The sequence below is a fragment of the Heteronotia binoei genome, chromosome 10, assembly GCF_032191835.1.
Source record: "Heteronotia binoei isolate CCM8104 ecotype False Entrance Well chromosome 10, APGP_CSIRO_Hbin_v1, whole genome shotgun sequence".
Lineage (NCBI taxonomy): Eukaryota > Metazoa > Chordata > Lepidosauria > Squamata > Gekkonidae > Heteronotia > Heteronotia binoei.
In genome coordinates, this window is record NC_083232.1 from 97,093,350 (window position 1) to 97,114,922 (window position 21,573).

Below are 21,573 nucleotides of genomic sequence, written 5' to 3' on the forward strand. Positions count from 1 at the left end.
AACCCAGAAGTGCAGCCCTGGAGCAGCCATGTGAGTGGAGAAGCAAAAAGGACACAAGAATGAACAACTAAAAATCTATGACTCCTTGCTTAACATCTTTAGCCTGTATCCAAGAAAGTCAATAGAAGTTACTGTTTTTTTTTCACAGTTCCTTCATGGGTTCATTAAAGTCCTAGTGAGGGCAAGGCGTTTCTGTAAAATATAGTCCAGGCACTACAGGAGAGAAGAACTCACCACCATCATTACTTCACCAGGCAGCCACACCACTAAATAAGCAGTGGCAAATTCCCTCACGTGTACTAGAATAAGAAGCACTTGGGATAATAGTAGAGAGTCCAGTAGCACCTTTGAGACTAACAAATTTTATTTACTGTGTTTATTGAAAGCTTATGCTACAATAAAATTTGTTATTATTAAATTTGTTAGTCCTAAAACTGTTACTGGACTTGCTATAGGGCTTTTTTTTGTAGCAGGAACTCCTTTTCACATTAGGCCACACACCCCTGATGTAGCCAATCCTCCTGGAGCTTACGGTAGGCCCTGTACGAAGAGCCCTGGAAACTCTTGGAGGATTGGCTACATCAAGGGTGTGTTGCCTAATATGCAAAGGAGTTCCTGCTATAAAAAAAAGTTCTGGCAGCAACAGGCTAACATGGCCAAGGCTTTGTTTGTAGAACCAGCCCAGCAGGAACTCTTTTGCATATTAGGCCACACCCCCGGATATCACCATTGTTTTACATTGGGCTTTTTTGTAGAAAAAGCCCAGCAGGGACTAATTTGCATATTAAGCCACACACCCTGACACCAAGCCAGCCGGAACTGCGTTCCTGCTCAGAAAAAAGCCCCAAACATGGCTAACTCCTCTGGATCCATTATGCACTTAGGATAAGTCTGTCATGTGGAGGCTGAAGTAGAGACCACATTTGTCAACCTTTGCATCACACTGCCTCTATTCAAACATCATTTAAAACCCCAGCCTTCTCACAAGCCAGCTCTAGCACGACTCTAAAAAGGTGGGATAAAAATATACTAAAGAAATAATAACAAAACCCTGCAATAACTGGAGAAGGCCAATGAAGCAGTTTCTTTGTAGAGTTGTGAGCAAGGTCATTAATTTTTATAGGAAGCGAATGACTTGATACACAAGCACAAGACCATGATGAAGCTGGTTCTGGAAGACGAACTGTTGGTGACCTTAAGACTTGAGGGCGGGACAATCTTGGCAAGGCTTCGAAAAGAGGAGTTCTGCAATACAGATGATTATCGGTAGGTACATCCTTTGTAGATACTCTTGTTTTATGGATTAATTTGACAACATTTGTGAATTTCCCCCATCTCCAGTTGTTGTTTCTATCCATTGGTTATTATGCTCCTGCACAGTTTTTATGACTGGCTACAAATTTACTCGCTAATGGTTTTGATTTTTTTAGTAAGAAGTGTTTGTAATGTTGTGGGATTGCTCAGAATTTTTCTGACACTTTGATGCTGCATTCTACTGCTTTTTATTCCTATGAGAGTTGTTGCTGGAAGGGGGTGTGGCTTTTTTTGCAGCAGGAGCGCCTTTGCATATTAGGCCACACCCCCTTGATGTAGCCAATCCTCCTGGCCCTGTAAGAAGAGCCCTCTAAGCTCTTGGAGGATTGGCTACGTCAGGGGTGTGTGGCCTAATATGCAAAGGAGTTCCTGCTACAAAAAAAGCCCTGCTGGCAACTATATTTTTAGTGTAAGGGTTATTTTTGTTGTTTAATGGTTGCTCGTTTCTTTTTGCCATTTAGTGTAAGCCTTCTTGTGAAGCAGAGAAGCGGGACTGACATGTTAATCTCTTAAAATAATTAAGCTGATTAGGAAATAGTAAAATTGCTGACGATTAGATAAAACTGTTGATTTCTTACATCACAGCCGATGTGGCCAAAGTCAGTTCCAGCCTGGTGGTTCGGTTGATTAGGGAATTGCGTACAAGATTCTGGATGGAGGATTTTAGGAAGACGTTCAAGTTTTAGTCCCGGTGAGGGCATAGCCTGTAGGCATGTGCAACTGTTTGCTTATGCACAATGGAACTTTTGACCTGTTCCTGTAAAGATCAGACTCCTGGTCCCCCTACCATGAATTGCAGTCCACTTTTAAAGCCCTCTCAAGATGCTTTGTCATGTGATGTGTGGACGAATTCTACTCAAGGAAGAGAGCCACCCAAATCCGTTGTGTGCAGGGAGCGAGTGACACTGCTGTCTTGATTCCAGGCTTTCATTTTAACAATATGCAGACGATACAGATACTTCCTTAGCGATCAGAAGGCCTGAGATCATTTTGTTACCGTTGGCCCGGAAACTTTAGCTTTCCCTTTCGGTAAGCAGACCTTGCTGCTGCTTGAAAAATCAGGGAAGTACTTAACTTTTGGCATCGTCTAGAATTAAAACAACAATATAGAATTGATGGGTGCTTATGTTTCCCCCCCAACAGAGATGCCATGGAAACAGCTACGAGGCTATATAATCAAGTAGATGAGGAAGTTCATAGGCTGGTTCTGTTGTCTAATAAGTGCTTGCAGCAACTGGAGAATTTCTTGGCAATGAGAAAATTTGAAGAAGGCTGTGATCAGGTCAGTGCGACTAACTGTTATAACCAAGTCTGCTGGGGCTTGAAACGGTTATTTAGGAAAATAAGAGGCCCTTGTGGAACACTGGAAGCCAAGCTTGATGTCTAGCATTTCAGGACCTGCCCCTGTGGCCGTCCAGCTGTAAAAGTCTCCAGAGCTTCTTGGAGCACAGCCCCTCCCTCCTCCTGCCTAGGCATCAGGCCAGGACATCCAATGAAGAATGCAGTAAGGATCTGGATGATAGAAATGTGGACCCAACTAAGAAAATAGTTCCAGATGGCAGCTGGGTTGGTTTGTAAGAGAAGAGCTAGAGTCAAGTCCAGGACCAACAAGGTTTTTGGGGTAGCTTTTGAGAGTCAGAGCTTTCTGTTAATTGTTATAGGGAGATTTGACTCTCAAAAGCCTGAAAATCTTGTTGGTCTCAAAAGTGCTCTTGGACTCAAATCTAGCTGTGGAAGCAACCAGAAACAGAGTCGTCACAAAACCTAACAAAACTGAATTCAGGGCCCCTGACCTGGCAGAGCAGGAAAGAAGGGTGAGAGGCGACCACAGCAGGTCTTTGTGCTTCCCCCTCATCCTCCCTACCTATTATACACAGGTTAAAAATTGGAGAAAAGGTGTGTATGTCAGGTGTACTCATGTGCCTTTATGTGTGAGGCTGAAAGTTACAAATGAAAAGTTGCCCATGAAAGTTATAGAAATATACATGATCAGTTTAGGAGAGACAGGAGTTGTGTTTTCTTTTTATAAAGCGAATTAAAAATTACTTTTGTACAGCTACTCTCTCTTTTTCTTTTTTTTGCTAAAGGATGTTTGGATAAATTGCTTATTAATTTTAGATGCATTCTTTATAGATAAAAATTTGGTTTGAAAATGAGAGCAAGAGGTATCTCAGCCCATTGGACCAAGAACAGTTTTCCCCTGAAAAAGTGAAAATGAAGCAGGAAGAATTCCAAGGTTTCCATGACAGAGCAATGGTACGCTACTGCTTCAGGACACCTTTTTCATTTGCTTACTTAAATTCCTTGTGTAGCTGAAGCAGCCTTGCAAATAAAAAGTTATATTTCCAAACTTTTAATAGGATAGGACTGTTAGTTAACATCACTGCTTCTTGTTGGAAGAGATTTTACAAGCATTTAAATAAACAACTGTCTTCCAAATTATCCTTAGACAGTTGAGCTATGCAAGGGAGCTCCTTTTGTTGTTCTTGAAAGGGCAGCAGCTGTGAGAGCCCTCTCAGCCCCACCCACCTCACAGGGTGTTTGTTGTGGGGGAGGAAGGGAAAGGAGATTGTGAGCCGCTCTGAGACTCTTCGGAGTGGAGGGCGGGATATAAATCCAATATCTTCTTCTTCTTCTTCTTCTTCTTCTTCTTCTTCTAGGCATCTGTTTGAGGTATAAAAATGCTCCCCAATCTTCAAGACACAGAGAAGTGAAGCATTAGCCTTAATTGTCCAAATAAGTGGGGATGTTAGTTTTGACTAGTAACAAGTACTCTGTTCTAAGCACATATTGTGCAAATGCTGGGCAGACACAGGTACACTCTTGGCTCATTGTGCAAGCAGCCGTTCTGTTTAGCCAATGAGTTTTGTTTAGCCAATGAGTCTGTAAATTCTGAGGGAGCTAGTCTTGACTTTGCCAAGTAGAGGGAAAGTACCCAAAAGGTGTAGCGCAGGGATCTCCGGTCTTTTTGAGCCTGTGAGCATCTTTGTGTGGTGGGCATCATGCAGCCACAAAATGGCTGCCATAAATGGCTGCCGCTGGAGGTGGAGCCAGCAACAAAATGGTTGCCCCACACAGTGAAGATCTTGTGCTGTGGTGGCAGCTGCTGCCCAAGCAATGTTTTTAATAATCCGCCAATCAGTAGCCCCACCTGACCCCACTCACATTCTAAAAACGTTTGGTGGGCACTGGAAAAAGTGTCAGTGAGCACCATGGAGTCGCTGGGCACCATGTTGCAGACCCACGTTGTAGAGCCAAGAACCGGCAGTGCAGAGAGAACAGTTCACAGAGCCCATAATTGAACCTTCTGGGTCTTCCGCACCTCATATTGTTCACCTTGATATAACTGAAGCGCATGGTGCCACTTGGTCGCAAAATATCATCTTTGAAGGTTTAACATGTTCTTCTCTACAAAACACTGTCCAGCCTCTTCCAAGAATTGGGAACAATGTTCTCCAGTCCACAGATCCATCGCCCTTTCCTTAAGCAACGGCGAAACAAAAAACAAACCCAAACCCAGCTTGGGTCATGAAGAAAAGCCAGTGCCGTGTTTCTTGTTTTGTACTGCAGCAATACTCCCAGAAGGGACTGGAACTCATCGAGGAGAATTCTGCTTTAAGCTCTGAGGAGGAATTTCAGACCTTCAGCAGATATCTGAACAACATCACCATTCAGACAGAGAAGAGGAGAAGGGAGCTGGAGAAGCTGATCAAGTTGTATGAATTTTATGAAACGGTAAGAAAAGGTTTGAGGTTGTCCTCTCGCATCGGGGGAAGGATTTTGTAAATCGGGGGAGTTTGTAAATGTAGATTTGGCCAGCTTGAGTCCTTAGAACAGCTTTGATTGGAGTGTGGAATCTGGTCTGATTTGAGAGAAAAATATTTGTCCACCCTCTTAATTTACAATCTCCAAAAAATCATCCAGACCGATTTTGCACTAGGGCTTGTTCTGGGTGGAGAGCCGTTTTGCCCCTGGCGCTTCTCTTGGTTTTCGCACAAGCTGCCCTGGAGCTGTGAATTAGCCTGCTGCTTTTCAGTGGCAAGCAGAAACCGCTTGTAAGAGGATGTCGCTTGCTGTGGAAAAACGGCAGGCAAACTCGCAGCTGCGGGGCAGCTTGTGTAAAAACCGAGAGTAGTGCCAGGAGCACAAGGGACAAACCTAGTGTGAAATCGGTCCCAGTTTTTCCTGTGAAGCCATCTCGTGAAACTCATCAACCCTCAGAGGCCAAGATGTCCCCTTTTCTCCCCACTGCTGGGGTGACCCCAGAGGATAGGGTAACTAGGGCTGAGATCTGGCTGTTCTGGGGCTGTCCAGGTCAGGGCACGGCTGCTGCACAAACCCACAAAAAGTTAATTAATGACTACCAGTGTAATAGTATCCTTCATTAAATCATTTTTTTGGCCTTGATTCTTTCCCAGGCTCACAAGTGGATGCTTCATTGTAACGAGTACCTTGAGCATCTTTCAGCGGAAGCCAAATATTCCCAGTCAGCAATTCATTGTCTTCAGAGTTACCACCAGGAAGCGACAAAGGTTTCTGCAGAAAACTTTCAGAGAGTCAACGAGGTTATCATCGCCCTGGGTAGCAAAGAAGAACTAAAGCGGTGGAATATCTTATGGCTGCAATGCCAGCAGGCCAAGCACCACTTAGAAGAGGTCCTTTCTGAAGCACTTAGAGGTTCCAGCCCAGAAGAAACCACCAGGGCACTCCAGGAAGCTGGCCAAAGGGGTAGCCACGGCCTGGGAAACGAACCTGGAACTCAGCACTGCCCCACCACTAGCCCTGATGATAACCTCTGGGACACAAAGTCACTTTGTACATTTCAGCAGGGCAGCCTAACAGATGGCGCCTCTCCTTTTGTAAATCAGAGGGATGGAACTCAAAGCACAGAGGTGTTTTCTCCTGTTTACCCTTCCCAGTCACAAGTGCGCACTCCACTGCTGGGTAGGTTTCGAAGGACTAGCTGTGCTTCAGAGGATTTGGACAGCATCTCCACCTGCCACTCTGAGCCAGTCCAAACCCCCACCACCCGTCACAGGAAACACCCGCTAAAGAAGATCATGAAGAAGACACAGAGTTTTGAACTGACCCGACACGAGAGCAGCCACCGTGAAGATCACCACCTGGGATACACCGGCGTTTACATCAGAGGACTGGAGGTGGCCAGTAATGTCGCCGCAGAGAAGAGGCACACGCAGCGCTCCACTGTTAAAAGCCCTTTGGTTGGCAGGAATCGGAGCCTATCGTCTCCGTCACGAATTCACCACGTGGCAGAAGAAGAAGAAGAAAGAAAAAGAGCGGGAAGGTGAGAGCTGGCAGCAACGTACTGCAACCTCGGAAGGGGTAGAAAGCTTTAAGCATGCTCTCGTGAGAGTGCTAGCAAATTAAAGATTTCTAGTCTCCTAACTGTCTTACTTTTAATTGTTTAAACTAACAACAAATGTTGTACCATCTCTGTATGGGTGGCGGATTAAGGTTCCTTCACCAAAGATGACACTTTTTCTTTTTTAGCATTGCAGTGTGCACTAAGCAACATATTAGAGGAATTGTCAATTATTTTAATGTATTTATATTCTAACATTTATATCTAGCCATCATGCTGGGCATGCAGAAGGTCTCAGGTTCAATCCCCAGTTAAAATGTCCAGGTAGGAGGTGATGGGAAAAGCCTGCACTCCACCTGAGTTCCTGGAGAGCTGCCACCAATCTGAGTGAACGATACTTTGATTGACCAAAGGTCTGATTCCATATAAGGCAGCTTCATGGGTCTATGTGTATTATGGCTCCATGAAGCTCTCAGAACAGCTTATAATTCAAAAAACATTATGCTGGATTAAACCCTGTGGAGGCCCCTAGGCAGTCAAAATCTCGGGGGCCCCCTTGCAAATTATCTCAGAGTTGGAGGGCCCGCCCCGCCACCCATGGTCTCCACTGCAGCCTGCAGGCACTTCCCCAAAAGCCCCTTTGACAAAGCTGCGGGGGAGAGGCAGAGAGAGGCAAACTTGGCAACTACACCAGCAGTAGCCGCACCAGGCAAGTCGGGCAAAGAGCGGCTCAGTTGCTGGCTGCGTGTGCAGGCTTTAAGCAGGGGGGAAACTGGGGGGAGGGTGGGAGGGGAAGCTGGCCAGGTGCCCATAGGCCAGTGTTTACTTGGCCTGATGGTTAATCCGGCCCTGAAAACATAATTTTGGATCTGAGCTTGAAAGATTAAGCGAGCAGTAGTTTTGTTCTCAGAGCCACTGAGGGAACAGATTTCATGCCATCATTAAGTTCAGGCAGGGCTTCTTTTGAGCAGGAATGCAGTTCCAGATATCTTGGTGTCAGGGATGTGGTCTAATATACCAGGGGTGGCCAAGGGTAGCTCTCCAGATGTTTTTTGCCTACAACTCCCATCAGCCCCAGTCATTGGCCATGCTGGCTGGGGCTGATGGGAGTTGTAGGCAAAAACATCTGGAGAGCTACCCTTGGCCACCCCTGTAATATACAAATGAATTCTTGCTGGGCTTTTTCTTCAAAAAAAGCCCTGTGTGAAACAATGGTTATGTCGGGGTTTGTGTCTTACTAGGCAAATGATTCCTGCTGGGCTTTTTCTACAAGGAAAGCTCTGAGTTCAGGAAGACGCAGCTGAGTTTCTAGGCCTGTAATACTACCAAGAGGAGGGGAGAAAGAGCATCCACAGCGAATTTCACATTGGGTTCTTATCACATGTTCAACTCTGTTCCTGAAATTAACCGTTATACTGAACTTGTGTTTCCCCGGGATTTATCTCGGTTCGTTTTTTGCGTTTTCACTCACTCCAGAGGAAGGGCGAATGTGCCCCCCTCCATGAAGTGAATGGGGTGTCTTCAGGAGCAAGAACTCCGTGCCCATAATGCAGGATATGTAGGTTGGTATATGAATTTGATGACATTGGAGACGGGTTTGCACATTTTGTCCTTCCACTTTTAAATTAGAGAGTAGTTAAAATCTGTAGCAATCTCTGGTGTTTCTTGATTTGCAAATATTTGATGATAGAATACAGCATGGATATGTGAACACTCCCCAACACGCTTAGATGGTGCCAGACATCCAGCATTCTGTTTGTCAGTTGTTGATAAATCCTCCTTTGACATTGAATAATACCCTTTCAATGAACTTTAGCAATTTTTGCAAGCATATTTTGCTATTTCACACAGTAACGTCCAGCGGAATGAAAGTGGATGGAAAGTGTGTTATTCAGCATGTGTGAAACTGACAAATGCTTGAATATCACTAAAGTGGAAGAGAATGCTGATATTCACATGTTTGGATTTAAACATACACTTTTTAGAGAAATGACCACTTGATGCTATAACATCCCCCCCCCACACACACACAATAGATGGAAAATGTATTCTGTCCTAAAAATTCTCACGATGCCCAGATAACTGATATAATTGCATGAAACATAATGGCCCACTGCAGACTTTTACTTTGGCCTCCGTGTTTTATTTTTAAATTTAATTTTGAACACTTTTTACCACTAAAGTACCAGGTACTTCTACACCCAAAGGGTGATTAACATGTGGAATTCACTGCCACAGGAGGTGGTGGCGGCTACAAACATAGCCAGCTTCAAGAGGAGGTTAGATGAAAATATGGAGCAGAGGTCCATCAGTGGCTATTAGCCACAGTGTGTGTGTGTATATGTATATGTATATATATATATAAATTTTTGGCCACTGTGTGATACAGAGTGTTGGACTGGATGGGCCACTGGCCTGATCCAACATGGCTTCTCTTATGTTCTTATGTGACACAGAGTGTTGGACTGGATGGGCCATTGGCCTGATCCAACAGGGCTTCTCTTATGTTCTTATGTGACACAGAGTGTTGGACTGGATGGGCCACTGGCCTGATCCAACAGGGCTTCTCTTATGTTCTTAAATGACACAGAGTGTTGGATTGTTTGGGCCACTGGCCTGATCCAACATGGCTTCCCTTACGTTCTTATGTGACACAGAGTGTTGGACTGGATGGGCCATTGGCCTGATCCAACATGGCTTCTCTTATGTTCTTATGTGACACAGAGTGTTGGACTGGATGGGCCATTGGCCTGATCCAACATGGCTTCTCTTATGTTCTTATGTGACACAGAGTGTTGGACTGGATGGGCCATTGGCCTGATTCAATATGGCTTCTCTTATGTTCTTATGTGATACAGAGTGTTGGACTGGATGGGCCACTGGCCTGATCCAACATGGCTTCTCTTATGTTCTTATGTGACACAGAGTGTTGGACTGGATGGGCCATTGGCCTGATTCAATATGGCTTCTCTTATGTTCTTATGTGATACAGAGTGTTGGACTGGATGGGCCACTGGCCTGATCCAACATGGCTTCTCTTATGTTCTTATGTGACACAGAGTGTTGGACTGGATGGGCCACTGGCCTGATCCAACAGGGCTTCTCTTATGTTCTTATGTGATACAGAGTGTTGGACTGGATGGGCCATTGGCCTGATCCAACATGGCTTCTCTTATGTTCTTATGTAACACAGAGTGTTGGACTGGATAGGCCATTGGCCTGATCCAACATGGCTTCTCTTATGTTCTTCCCACTAAAGTACCAAAAAGCTTTCCCCGCAACATACATTTCTTCAAGCGGGGTCCATGCAAGTGTCACCAACAGGGCTCCCCAGCTGACTGGCCTTCTTGACCAGAATCCCTCCTGCAGCAGTGTCTGTGCTCTGGAGAAGTCTCTTGGTTCACTGGTCCACAGGTGCCTTCCTTTCCTGTCCTCTTCTGGGGTGTGATCACAGACACAAGCCAAAGGGCTTGCCGTGAATGAGCCAGTTGCTGAATCCAGTATAGGCCCAAGTCAGTACTTGGGAGGGACGGTGGTTCAGTGGAAGAGCAAAAGGTCCCAGGTTCAGTCTCAGGCATCTCCAGCTGAAAATATAAAGTGATATATAAATCAAAATTAAATCAAGAGAGTTTCCGGCTCTCTAGGAGGAACCTCCTGACCTTTAGAGCAGTTCCTCAGTGGAACAGGCTTCCTCAGGAGGTGGTGGGTTCTCCTTCCTCGGAGGTTTTTAAACAGAGGCTAGATGGCCATCTGACAGCAATGAGGATCCTGTGAATTTAGGGAGAGGTATTTGTGAGTTTCCTGCATTGTGCGGTTGGACTAGATGACCCTGGAGATCCCTTCCAACTCTAGGATTCTATAATGTGAAAAGCCTCTGCCTGAGACCCTGGAAAGCCATTGCCAGTCCAAGTAGACAGTACTGACTTTGATGGACCAAGATTCAGATTCAGTACAAGGCAGCCTCATGTAGGGAAGGGAGCATGGCTCATTGGTAGAGAATTTCCTTGGCCTGCAGAAGGTCCCAGGTTCAGTCACCAGCATTTCCAGCTAAAAATATCATATTGTGGGCATTGTGAAAGATCTCCTCCTGAGGAGTTAGGAAGGGCACTGCATACTGAGAAAGACTGGCCACAGACAGGCACCAAATGCTGCTACAAGCCGATGTCACACCGGTCTGAGAAGAGTTTCCCACCAAGTGGCCTGCCCAGGGCCATATGTATGCAGTGCTGCAGTCCGAGCTCTCTGCTCACGACTTGAGTTCAATCCCAGCAGAAGCTGGGTTCAGGTAGCTGGCTCGAGGTTGACTCAGCCTTCCATCCTTCCGAGGTTGGTAAAATGAGTACCCAGCTTGCTGGGGGGAAAGTGTAGATGACTGGAGAAGGCAACGGCAAACCACCCCATAAAAAGTTCTCTGTGAAAACGTTGCGATGCGATGTCACCCCAGAGTCGGAAACGACTGGTGCTTGCACAGGGGACTACCTTTACCTTTACTGAACCACTGATGAAGAGAAACACTTACAGGTAAGGTATCTTGTTTTCCCAAACATTTCTTTTTGCGACTTAAAAGTCTGAGGTTGTAATAGGACAACTTTCCCCTTTTTTTTTTGTAAATCTCTCATCACCAAATTTTTTCCCCTTGTTTCTGTTTGCTCCCTTCCTCCCTCCCCCCACCCCAGTTTCTATTTTGAGTCACTCTTAAGGTCTCCACAGTACCTGACTCCTCCTTTCTTGGCAGAAACCTTTTCCCAGTAGTTTTCACCCCACGGGTATTTTCATGCTGTAGTCTGCAAGAACTGTGCTTTTTCTGGGCAAAGGGCTGTTATTTGTTTGTTTGTTTGTTTGCATTATTAATAGACCTCCTTTCTTCTCACTGGGACTCAAGGTAGAGAACACACAATGATCAATATAATCAGAGTGGGACATCCAGTAGACAGTGCTATAGGATTGACTTGTAGCAATTTGGTCTCAAATATTTTTATTTTGTTTTATAGGATACAAAAATTAAGGTTAAGGAAAAGAAAATAACATAAAGGTTAAGGAAAGGGAAGGTTAAGGAAAAGAAAATAACATAAAGTGTCTACCCCTTCTTCCGTCTCAAAGCAACCCAAACATAACACCAACAATACATTCAGTTATTATTGTGACAATACAAATCTACTCCAGTCTTCTAATACAGTAATTTCTTCTAAACATAATTATTCCCTTGACTATTATCAAAGTTGTCTTCTATTACTATTTATCAGAGCTTTTTTTGTAGCGGGAACTCCTTTGCATATTAGACCACACCCCCATGATGTAGCCAATCATCCTGAAGCTTACAGTATGCCCTGTTCTAAGAGCCCTGTAAGCTCTTGGAGGGTTGGCTACATCAGGGGTGTGTGACCTAATATGCAAAGGAGTTCCTGCTACAAAAAAAGCCCTGCTATTTATCCCCAAATTCAACATGCATTAACTATTTAAATTTAAACAAGCTTTCTAAATAAGCTGAGGTACAGTCAATAGCACAACCATACGTGCCTTCCAAGATTACATCTCTTATCTAGAAGTAGTGGTAACACAGAAATAAAGTCCACCACATGTGGTAGAAGGAACCTTCCACCTCTTTACATTTCCAACAGACATCTAAGTAACTCTGGTCCATCTTAATATTTTTAGGAGTTATATACCAACGAAAAACATTTTGTACCAACTTTAATGCCTGACAGGCATTAAATTTAATAGCTCTTGTCCATAGATTTTCCCATTGTTGACTAAAAGTTTGTAAATTCTTCCCCACAAGTGGTCCTTTTGCTGAGTTATTATTTTTTCAAAGTCTGTTAACTCTCTCAATAGACCTCTATAGTCATGGATAGCTTCCTTGAGTCTTGAAGATATATCATTCGCTTAATTTCCCCCCTTCTATTTTTTGCCACGATTTAATTTTCCCTTGAGAATTCAACATCTCTTGACAAGTTATGAAATCATTAAATCTTCTCATATTCTTAAGTAAACTGTCTCTAATAATGTCTCTAATAACATGCTGAACCTTTGAAATATGTTTGTGTGTGTGTGTTTTTATCCATAAAGTATTGTGTATTCCTTCTGTATTCCTTCTGTCAGATCTTCCACTGACTTTTAGCAATCTGGATATATTCAGAGGTGAAGCAAAGCATAAGTATTAATCAGGGGTAGAATTCTAGCAGGAGCTCCTTTGCATATTAGGTCACAAGCCCCTGATGTAGCCAATCCTCCAAGAGCTTACTAGGCTCTTTTTTTAAAGCTCTTGAAGGATTGGCTACATCGGGGGGTGCGGCCTAATATGCAAAGGAGCTCCTGCTAGAATTCCACCCTGGTACTAATACTGAATGTTAAATGAGTGCAAAAATTACATAGAAGAATTCAACCCTCTTAGTCATCGGTAAATGCTAAATACTTTGGTCACAGGAAACATTCAGAACAAAGTTTAAGTCTGGTGATACCTCTAAGATCAATGAAGTTTTCTTTGGGATATAAGCTCTCATGTGTGCATGCACACACTTCATCAGATACACATGAATCGATGCACACAAAAGCTTACAGCCAGAGTTAAACGTGATTGTTCTCAAAGATGCCACTGGACTCAAAAGTTATTCATTCAGTAAATTTGTTGGCTGCCTTTTGACCATGGCAGTTTGCAGCACAATTGAAAACAGCTCCCTCCCCCATAAAACCAGAAGACAGTTCATAAGACAGAAGGAAAGCTGTTCTTGGCTCAGCTGTGAAAGGAAAAAGCTAATTTAAGGGGCTAAAGAGGTGGGGGATGAAATACAGAATTTGTCTGCTCTGCCCCCCTCCCTGAACTGGTAATCCCCTGGTTCCTGTTTTGAGATGGACCAAGTGAGGCTTTCCTTTGATCCAGTTCAAAGGCGAAAGCCCCAGGAAGCCTACAAATCATGCTGGGAAGAAACATGGTGTCACACGGATGGTCCCTTTGAAAGTGGGGGCTTGCTGCTGTCCATTCAAGGAGGAAATCCCAGTGTATAAGCATCCAGTGGCATTTAGAAATATTCTCTCTTTTTAAATTTGAAGCTCATGCAGCAGAAAAGCTCAAGAGTCCAGTAACACCATCAAGGCTAACAACGTGTGGCAGAGGACGAGTTTTTGTGTTCCGAAGAAGTGAAACTCATCCCCTGCCACAAATTTTGTTAGTCTTTAAGGTGCTCCTGGACTCTACCTCTTTTCTTTTTTTTCCGGACAAACACAGCTGCTCATCTTGATCTAATTCTTATGCTTATCCTAGTTACCTATGTAAGATGAGTGGTTTTTTCAATGGTGCAGGAGGTGCAATTTGGCTGTCACAATTTGTTGAAGGGGTTTCTGACACCAAGCACATCTGCCATTATTAAACACCACTGATGGGGAACCTGTGATTTTTGCTCCCAGCAAGCGCACCTGTTGATGCATGTGATGTTGCAAGGGGAACAGTTATTTTGGCAGGGTAATGTCAAATGTGGTGTTTGCAACATCATTACAAGGTACACCATGAGTTCTTCCTATGGCTACTCAAGCAGTACCATCTCAGAACAGTTTCAGGTGGGTAACTGTGTTGGTCTGCAGAGCTAGAATTACCGTATTTTTCGGACCATAAGACGCACTTCCCCCCCACCCAAAATGGGGGGAAACTGTGTACGTCTTATGGAGCGAAGGTACCTTTCTCCGGGGGGGCGGGGTGATCCATTGCCTCCGCCTCCGATCCCGGCGCTTCCCCCGTGCCTGCCTGCCTGTCTCCAGCTTCTTCCAGCAAGCGCTGGGATTGCTCCATGCTGCCCCCACCACAAACCCAGCACTTCGCGAGTGCCAGCTGCGGAGAGGGCAGCGTGCTTCCTCCGTGCCTGTCTGCCTAGCTCCAGTTTTGACGCTTACAGCAAGTGCCAGGATCACTCCCTCCGCCCTCCGATCCCAGCGCTTGCTTTAAGCATCAGAGCTGAAGCCAGGCAGACAGGCACGGAGGAAGCACCCGCCCCCTCCGCAAACCCAGCGCTTCGCGAGCGCCGGCTGTGGAGGGGGCAGCGTGCTTCCTCCGTGCCTGTCTGCCTGGCTCCAGCTCTGATGCTTAAAGCAAGCGCTGGGATCGGAGGGTGGAGGGAGCGAATCCTGGCGCTTGCTGTAAGCGTCAGAGCTGGAGCCAGGCAGACAGGCACGGAGGAAGCATGCTGCCCTCTCCGTAGCTGGTGCTCGCGAAGCGCTGGGCTTGCGGAGGGGGTGGGTGCTTCCTCCATGCCTGTCTGCCTGGCTTCAGCTCTGATGCTTAAAGCAAGCGCTGGGATCGGAGGGCAGAGGGAGCGATCCTGGCGCTTGCTTTAAGCGTCAGAGCTGGAGCCAGCCAGACAGGCACAGAGGAAGCACGCTGCCCTCTCTGCAGCCGGCGCTCGTGAAGCGCTGGGTTTGCGGTGGGGGCAGCGTGGAGCGATCCCAGCGCTTGCTGGAAGAAGCTGGAGCCAGGCAGGGAGGCGCGGGGGAAGCGCCAGGATCGGAGGCGGAGGCGGCGGATCGCCCCCCAGGAGGAAGGTGCGTCCTATAGTCCGGAGCGCCTTATGGTCCGAAAAATGCGGTAAGTCCAGTAGCACCTTTGAGACCAACGAGGTTTCTAAAGTAGAAGTTTTCGAGAACTGAGGTGCCCTTTGTCAGGTACATGTAGGAATGGAGATCCCAAGTTCTTACATCCTATTATGAGAATGGGAGGGGTGTTGCATCTGCACAGATGACCACTCGAAGATCACCAGTTACAGGTAAGAAACCTGTTTTTTCTTTGCCACACCCCTCCCACCTTCAGGTTGAATATAAGGGCTCTGGGTTTTCCATTCCTACTTGTATCTGATGAAGAGAGCTTTGATTCTCAAAAGCTCCCACCCTGGAAACATTGTTGGGCTCCTAGGTGCTAGTGATGTGTTTCTAGTGGTGTCGTGGTGTGGTAATAGCCAGTTTGGTGTAGTGCTTAAGTGCGCAGACTCTTATCTGAGAGAACCAGGTTTGATTCCCCACTCCTCCACTTGCAGCTGCTGGAATGGCCGTGACTTTCACAAGAGTTGTCCTTAAAAGGGCAGCTACTGTGAGAGCTCTCTCAGCCTCACAGGATGTCTGTTGTGGGGGAGGAAGGGAAAGGAGATTGTAAACCGCTCTGAGTCTCTGTTCAGAGATAAGGGTGGGTTATAAATCTGCGGTCTTCTTCTTCTACTACTGGAATTGAATCTAGCTCATCTCATAGTACAAGTTCCTGTTTCTTTTTCATAGAGGCATACCTTTCCTTCTTTTACACTTGATCAAGTCATCTTTAAGAGAACATAAGAGAAGCCATGTTGGATCAGGCCAATGGCCCATCCAGTCCAACACTCAGTGGCACACAGTGGCCAAAAACCCAGGTGCCATCGGGAGGTCCATCAGTGGGGCCAAGACACTAGAAGCCCTCCCACTGTGCCCCCCCCCAAGATCCTTCTTGCTCTTTCATGCATCTTCAGATAAGGGGGGGGGGGCATGTAGAGTGTTGGGCTGGTATCTGGGAGACTCGTGTTCAAATCTCCACTCTTCCAAGGAAGCCTACTGGGTGACCTGGGGCCAGTCACACACATAAGAACATAAGAGAAGCCATGTTGGATCAGGCCAACGGCCCATCAAGTCCAACACTCTGTGTCACACAGTGGCAAAAAATGTTATATACACACATACACTGTGGCTAATAGCCACTGATGGACCTCTGCTCCATATTTTTATCTAAACCCCTCTTGAAGGTGGCTATACTTGTGGCCGCCACCACCTCCTGTGGCAGTGAATTCCACATGTTAATCACCCTTTGGGTGAAGAAGTACTTCCTTTTATCCGTTTTAACCTGTCTGCTCAGCAATTTCATCGAATGCCCACGAGTTCTTGTATTGTGAGAAAGGGAGAAAAGTACTTCTTTCTCTACTTTCTCCATCCCATGCATTATCTTGTAAACCTCTATCATGTCACCCCGCAGTCGACGTTTCTCCAAGCTAAAGAGTCCCAAGCGTTTCAACCTTTCTTCATAGGGAAAGTGCTCCAGCCCTTTAATCATTCTAGTTGCCCTTCTCTGCACCTTCTCTAAAGCTATAATATCCTTTTTGAGGTGCGGCGACCAGAACTGCACACAGTACTCCAAATGAGACCGCACCATCGATTTATACAGGGGCATTATGATACTGGCTGATTTGTTTTCAATTCCCTTCCTAATAATTCCTAGCATGGCATTGGCCTTTTTTATTGCAAACGCACACTGTCTTGACACTTTCAGTGAGTTATCTATCATGACCCCAAGATCTCTCTCTTGATCAGTCTCTGCCAGTTCACACCCCATCAACTTGTATTTGTAGCTGGGATTCTTGGCCCCAATGTGCATTACTTTGCACTTGGCCACATTGAACCGCATCTGCCACGTTGACGCCCACTCACCCAGCCTCAACAGATCCCTTTGGAGTTCCTCACAATCCTCTCTGGTTCTCACCACCCTGAACAATTTAGTGTCATCCGCAAACTTGGCCACTTCACTGCTCACTCCCAACTCTAAATCATTTATGAACAAGTTAAAGAGCATGGGACCCAGTACCGAGCCCTGTGGCACCCCACTGCTTACCGTCCTCCACTGCGAAGACTGCCCATTTATACTCACTCTCTGCTTCCTATTACTCAGCCAGTTTTTGATCCACAAGAGGACCTGTCCTTTTACTCCATGATTCTCAAGCTTTCTAAGGAGCCTTTGATGAGGAACTTTATCAAAAGCTTTCTGGAAGTCAAGGTAAACAACATCTATCGGGTCTCCTTTGTCCACATGTTTGTTCACCCCCTCAAAGAAATGCAACAGGTTAGTGAGGCAAGATCTTCCCTTGCAGAACCCATGCTGAGTCTTCCTCAATAACCCGTGTTCATCAATGTGCCTACTCATTCTGTCCTTGATAATGGTTTCTACCAACTTTCCTGGTATTGAAGTCAGACTGACTGGCCTGTAATTTCCCGGATCTCCTCTGGAACCTTTTTTAAAGATGGGGGTGACATTTGCTACCTTCCAGTCCTCAGGAATGGAGGCAGATTTCAATGAAAGATTACAGATTTTTGTTAGAAGATCCACAAGTTCAACTTTGAGTTCCTTCAGAACTCTTGGATGTATGCCATCCGGACCCGGTGACTTATTAGTTTTTAATTTGTCTATCAGTTGTAGGACCTCCTCATTTGTCACCTCAATCTGACTCAGGTCTTTCAACACCCCTTCCAAAATTAGTGGTTCTGGGGCGGGCAAAAAGTTCTCGTCTTCTACAGTGAAGACGGAGGCAAAAAATTCATTTAGCTTCTCAGCCATTTCCCTATCCTCCTTCAGTAATCCTTTTACCCCATGGTCATCCAAGGGCCCCACTGCCTCCCTGGCTGGTTTCCTACTTCTAATATATTTGAAGAAAGTTTTATTGTTGGTCTTTATGTTTTTTGCAATATGCTCCTCATAGTCCCTTTTTGCCTGCCTGATCACAGTCTTGCATTTGATTTGCCACAGCCTGTGTTCCCTTTTACTAATCTCACTTGGACTGGTTTTCCACCGCTTAAAGGAGTCCTTCTTACCTTTTACAGCTTCCATTACTTTGTTTGTTAACCACGCAGGCCTTTTCTTATGCCTGTTTGTGCCTTTCCTAACTTGTGGTATGTATTTTATCTGAGCTTCTAGGATTATAGTTTTAAATAGCGTCCAAGCTTCCCCAAGGGTTTTGACCGTATGTACCTTTCCTTTCAGTTTCTTCCTCACATGCCTCCTCATCTCAGTGTATTTACCCCTTTTAAAGTTAAACGTGGTTGTGGCGGTCTTTTTGGACAACTCCCTATTTATACAAACGGTGAAATCAATAACATTATGGTCACTGCTCCCAAGCGGCGCAATCACTTTTACATCTCTCACCAAGTCTTGGGCATTACTTAGGACCAAATCAAGGATCGCCCCACCCCTGGTAGGTTCTGAGACCATCTGCTCCATAGCACAGTCATTGAGAGCATCAAGAAACTCAATCTCTTTCTCTTGACCAGAACACATATTGACCCAATCAATCTGCGGGTAGTTAAAATCACCTATTACAACACAGTTTTTACGTTTAGCCGCTATCTTTAAGCCTTCCATCATATTATAATCGTCCTCTCTCTTTTGATTTGGTGGGCGATAACAAACTCCCATAGTTAAATTTCCTTTTGGGCCCTCTATTTCAACCCAAAGCATTTCTAAAAGTGAATCTAATTCTCTGATCTCAGCCTTACTGGACCGTATATCCTCTCTGACATACAGAGCCACCCCACCTCCAACCCTTCCCTCCCTATCCTTCCGATATAGCTTATATCCAGGAATCACCGTGTCCCACTGATTCTCCTCATTCCACCAAGTTTCTGAAATTCCCACAATGTCTATGTTTTCTCCCAACACTAAACATTCCAATTCACCAATTTTACTTTGAACACTTCTAGCATTTGCATACAAACATCTATAATTTCCCAGGCGAGCTAGGCCCGCCACCTTCCTCCTGCTGCCTCGAGACTCTGGCAGACAGTCCATATTGTTTGTCACCTTCACAGTGGACAACTCCGGTCCGTTACCCGGTAGAAAAATAGCAGCTAACCCTTCATCTCTTTGAGACGAGTCCTCCTGAACCAGAGACATTTCATCTCCTGTCGGCTTTCCCCCAAGATTTAGTTTAAAAACTGCTCTGCCACCTTTTTGATTTTAAGCGCCAGCAGCCTGGTTCCATCCGGGGACAAGTGGAGACCGTCTCTTTTGTACAGCTCCCGCTTGTTCCAGAAAGCATCCCAGTGCCTAACAAACTTAAACCCTTCCTCCTTACACCATCGTCTCATCCACACATTGAGACTTCTAATTTGTGCCTGTCTCTCCTGCCCTGCACGTGGAACAGGTAGCACTTCCGAGAAGGCTACCTTGGAGGTCCTGGCCTTAAGTCTCCTGCCTAGCAGCCTAAATTTTTCCTCCAGGACCTCACGACTGCATTTCCCCACATCGTTGGTGCCAACATGCACCACGACCACAGGCTCCTCCCCAGCACTGTCTATCAGTCTATCTACTACACGCGTAATGTCCGCTACCTTCGCACCAGGCAGGCAAGTCACCATACGGTCAGTACGCGGTTTCGCCACCCGGCTGTCTACTTGCCTAATGATCGAATCACCAACTACCAATACCCCCCCTCTCCCCCTGCTCAGGGAAGGTTCCTTGGCGCGAAAGGATTCCCACTCACCAACCGAAGAAGAGGTCGCTTCTGAGGGCACATTCCCCTTATCCTCAGCACGGTGCCCTGTTCCCTCTCGACCCTCACGCTCTCTGGCAGCAACGGGGCTGCTACGTTCAGAGCGGGGCTCATCTAATACGCCCCCGAGAGTCTTCCCCAAGTGCCTAACTGACCGTCTCTGCTTCTCCAGGGCAGTCACCTCGGCCTCAAGGGTACGAACTCGTTCCCTGAGGACCAGGAGCTCCTTGCATCGAGCACACACCCAAGACTTCTGTCCTTTGGGCAGATAGTCATACATGTGACACTCAGTGCAAAACACTGGAAAGCCCCCAACCCCCTGCTGGCATTCTATCTTCATTGTATATATATATATATATATTAAAATATACAGTCCTCTTTAAATGCTGTTTAAGTGGCTCCCCTTCTGGCGGGTCAACTTACCTTACCTAAACTTACCTTATTGGGAACTTACCTTATTTGGAGAACAAGGAAGCTAGGGATCTGGGTTCCTGCTCCTTAGGGAGCCCCTAGCCGAAGAGCCACAGGCCAAGAGCCCTTTAGCTCTCGCCCTTCGGCTCGCGCCTTTGGCAAGGCGCAGCTTAAAATGCAAAGAGGTGGAGCAGAGGCAGAGGCACTCCTCAGCAATCACTCTCAATCAGCAGCAATCACTCTCAATCTCTTTCACCCTTAAGGCAGTCAACCAAACAAAGAGCAGTCAACCAAACAAAGAGCAGTTCCCCAGCTATCACACCTTAGAATTTTAGGCAGCCCCACAAACCTTAGAATGAAGTCCTTCAAAACTCAGAAATTCTCAGCAATTTCTCCAGCTGTCTCAGCTATCAGAGCTGCTCTGCTCTGCTCCTCTCAGACCTCCTCTCCACCTCCAGCCTTACCTACCTCACAGGGTTGCTGTGAGGATAAAATGGAGGAGAGAACGAATAAAGCTACCTTAGGTCCCCATTGCAGAGAAGGGCAGGGTACAATTAAATAATACCTACATGAAAGGGTATATAATTCTATCCCTGTGTGGATTGTTTAAAGAAGAAATAAGACCAAATCAAGCTGTCTAACTTGGTTGTAACGACCCCCTCCGCCCATTTCAATTTTAATTTCTCCCTTGTGAGGAATGAATCTGCGACTCTTTGTGCTTGGATTAGTTTCCTCATACGGAGTTTCCCTCTAAAAACAAACTCATTGGCCAGTGGTTCGTATCTCCTTCTGAGGATTTTGCTCTGGGGAATGCATCTTCTGCTGGAGTGAAGCAGGTCTGCTAACAGAATGGATCCAGATGATCCAATCTTATTTTAGTGGACTTTACCCGTTGTGCAGTGTATAAATGGCATAATGGAAGCTAAAAAGAGATTTAATGATGCAGCCACAAAAAGCCTGCTGCACCGATACGGATGACATCTCGAATCAAAAAGAACTCCAAATGTCCTTGCTGGGACATCTCAACTCCAGTCCCATAGATGTCAACTGAAGCAACCCAACCGTGCAAAGGACCGCAGTCCAGCAGGATTTTCCATTCTCTTCATTACTTCTCTGCTGAAGTTAAAATAAATGAGATCTCAATAGAGATACCACCTCTCCCACCCGGGGATAATAATATTTGGAATGTGTAATATTTTCCCACGGCAAGAAAGGCATGATTGAGTGACATGAGAAAAGCCCACATTTGTTGGCTGCTGCTGTCATGCTTCT

General features: G+C 45.8%; 1 protein-coding gene across 1 annotated transcript in view; it reads left to right on the forward strand.

Moving 5' to 3' along the window:
- The window catches only part of PLEKHG4B (pleckstrin homology and RhoGEF domain containing G4B), a 137,212-nt gene that overhangs the window by 85,458 nt on the left and 30,181 nt on the right, over window positions 1–21,573 (forward strand). The window contains exons 10-14 of the mRNA XM_060247742.1: window positions 1,124–1,266; window positions 2,458–2,596; window positions 3,448–3,570; window positions 4,885–5,049; window positions 5,733–6,619. Coding sequence (XP_060103725.1) covers window positions 1,124–1,266; window positions 2,458–2,596; window positions 3,448–3,570; window positions 4,885–5,049; window positions 5,733–6,619 — 1,457 coding nt within the window. The remainder of the gene's footprint in view (window positions 1–1,123; window positions 1,267–2,457; window positions 2,597–3,447; window positions 3,571–4,884; window positions 5,050–5,732; window positions 6,620–21,573) is intronic.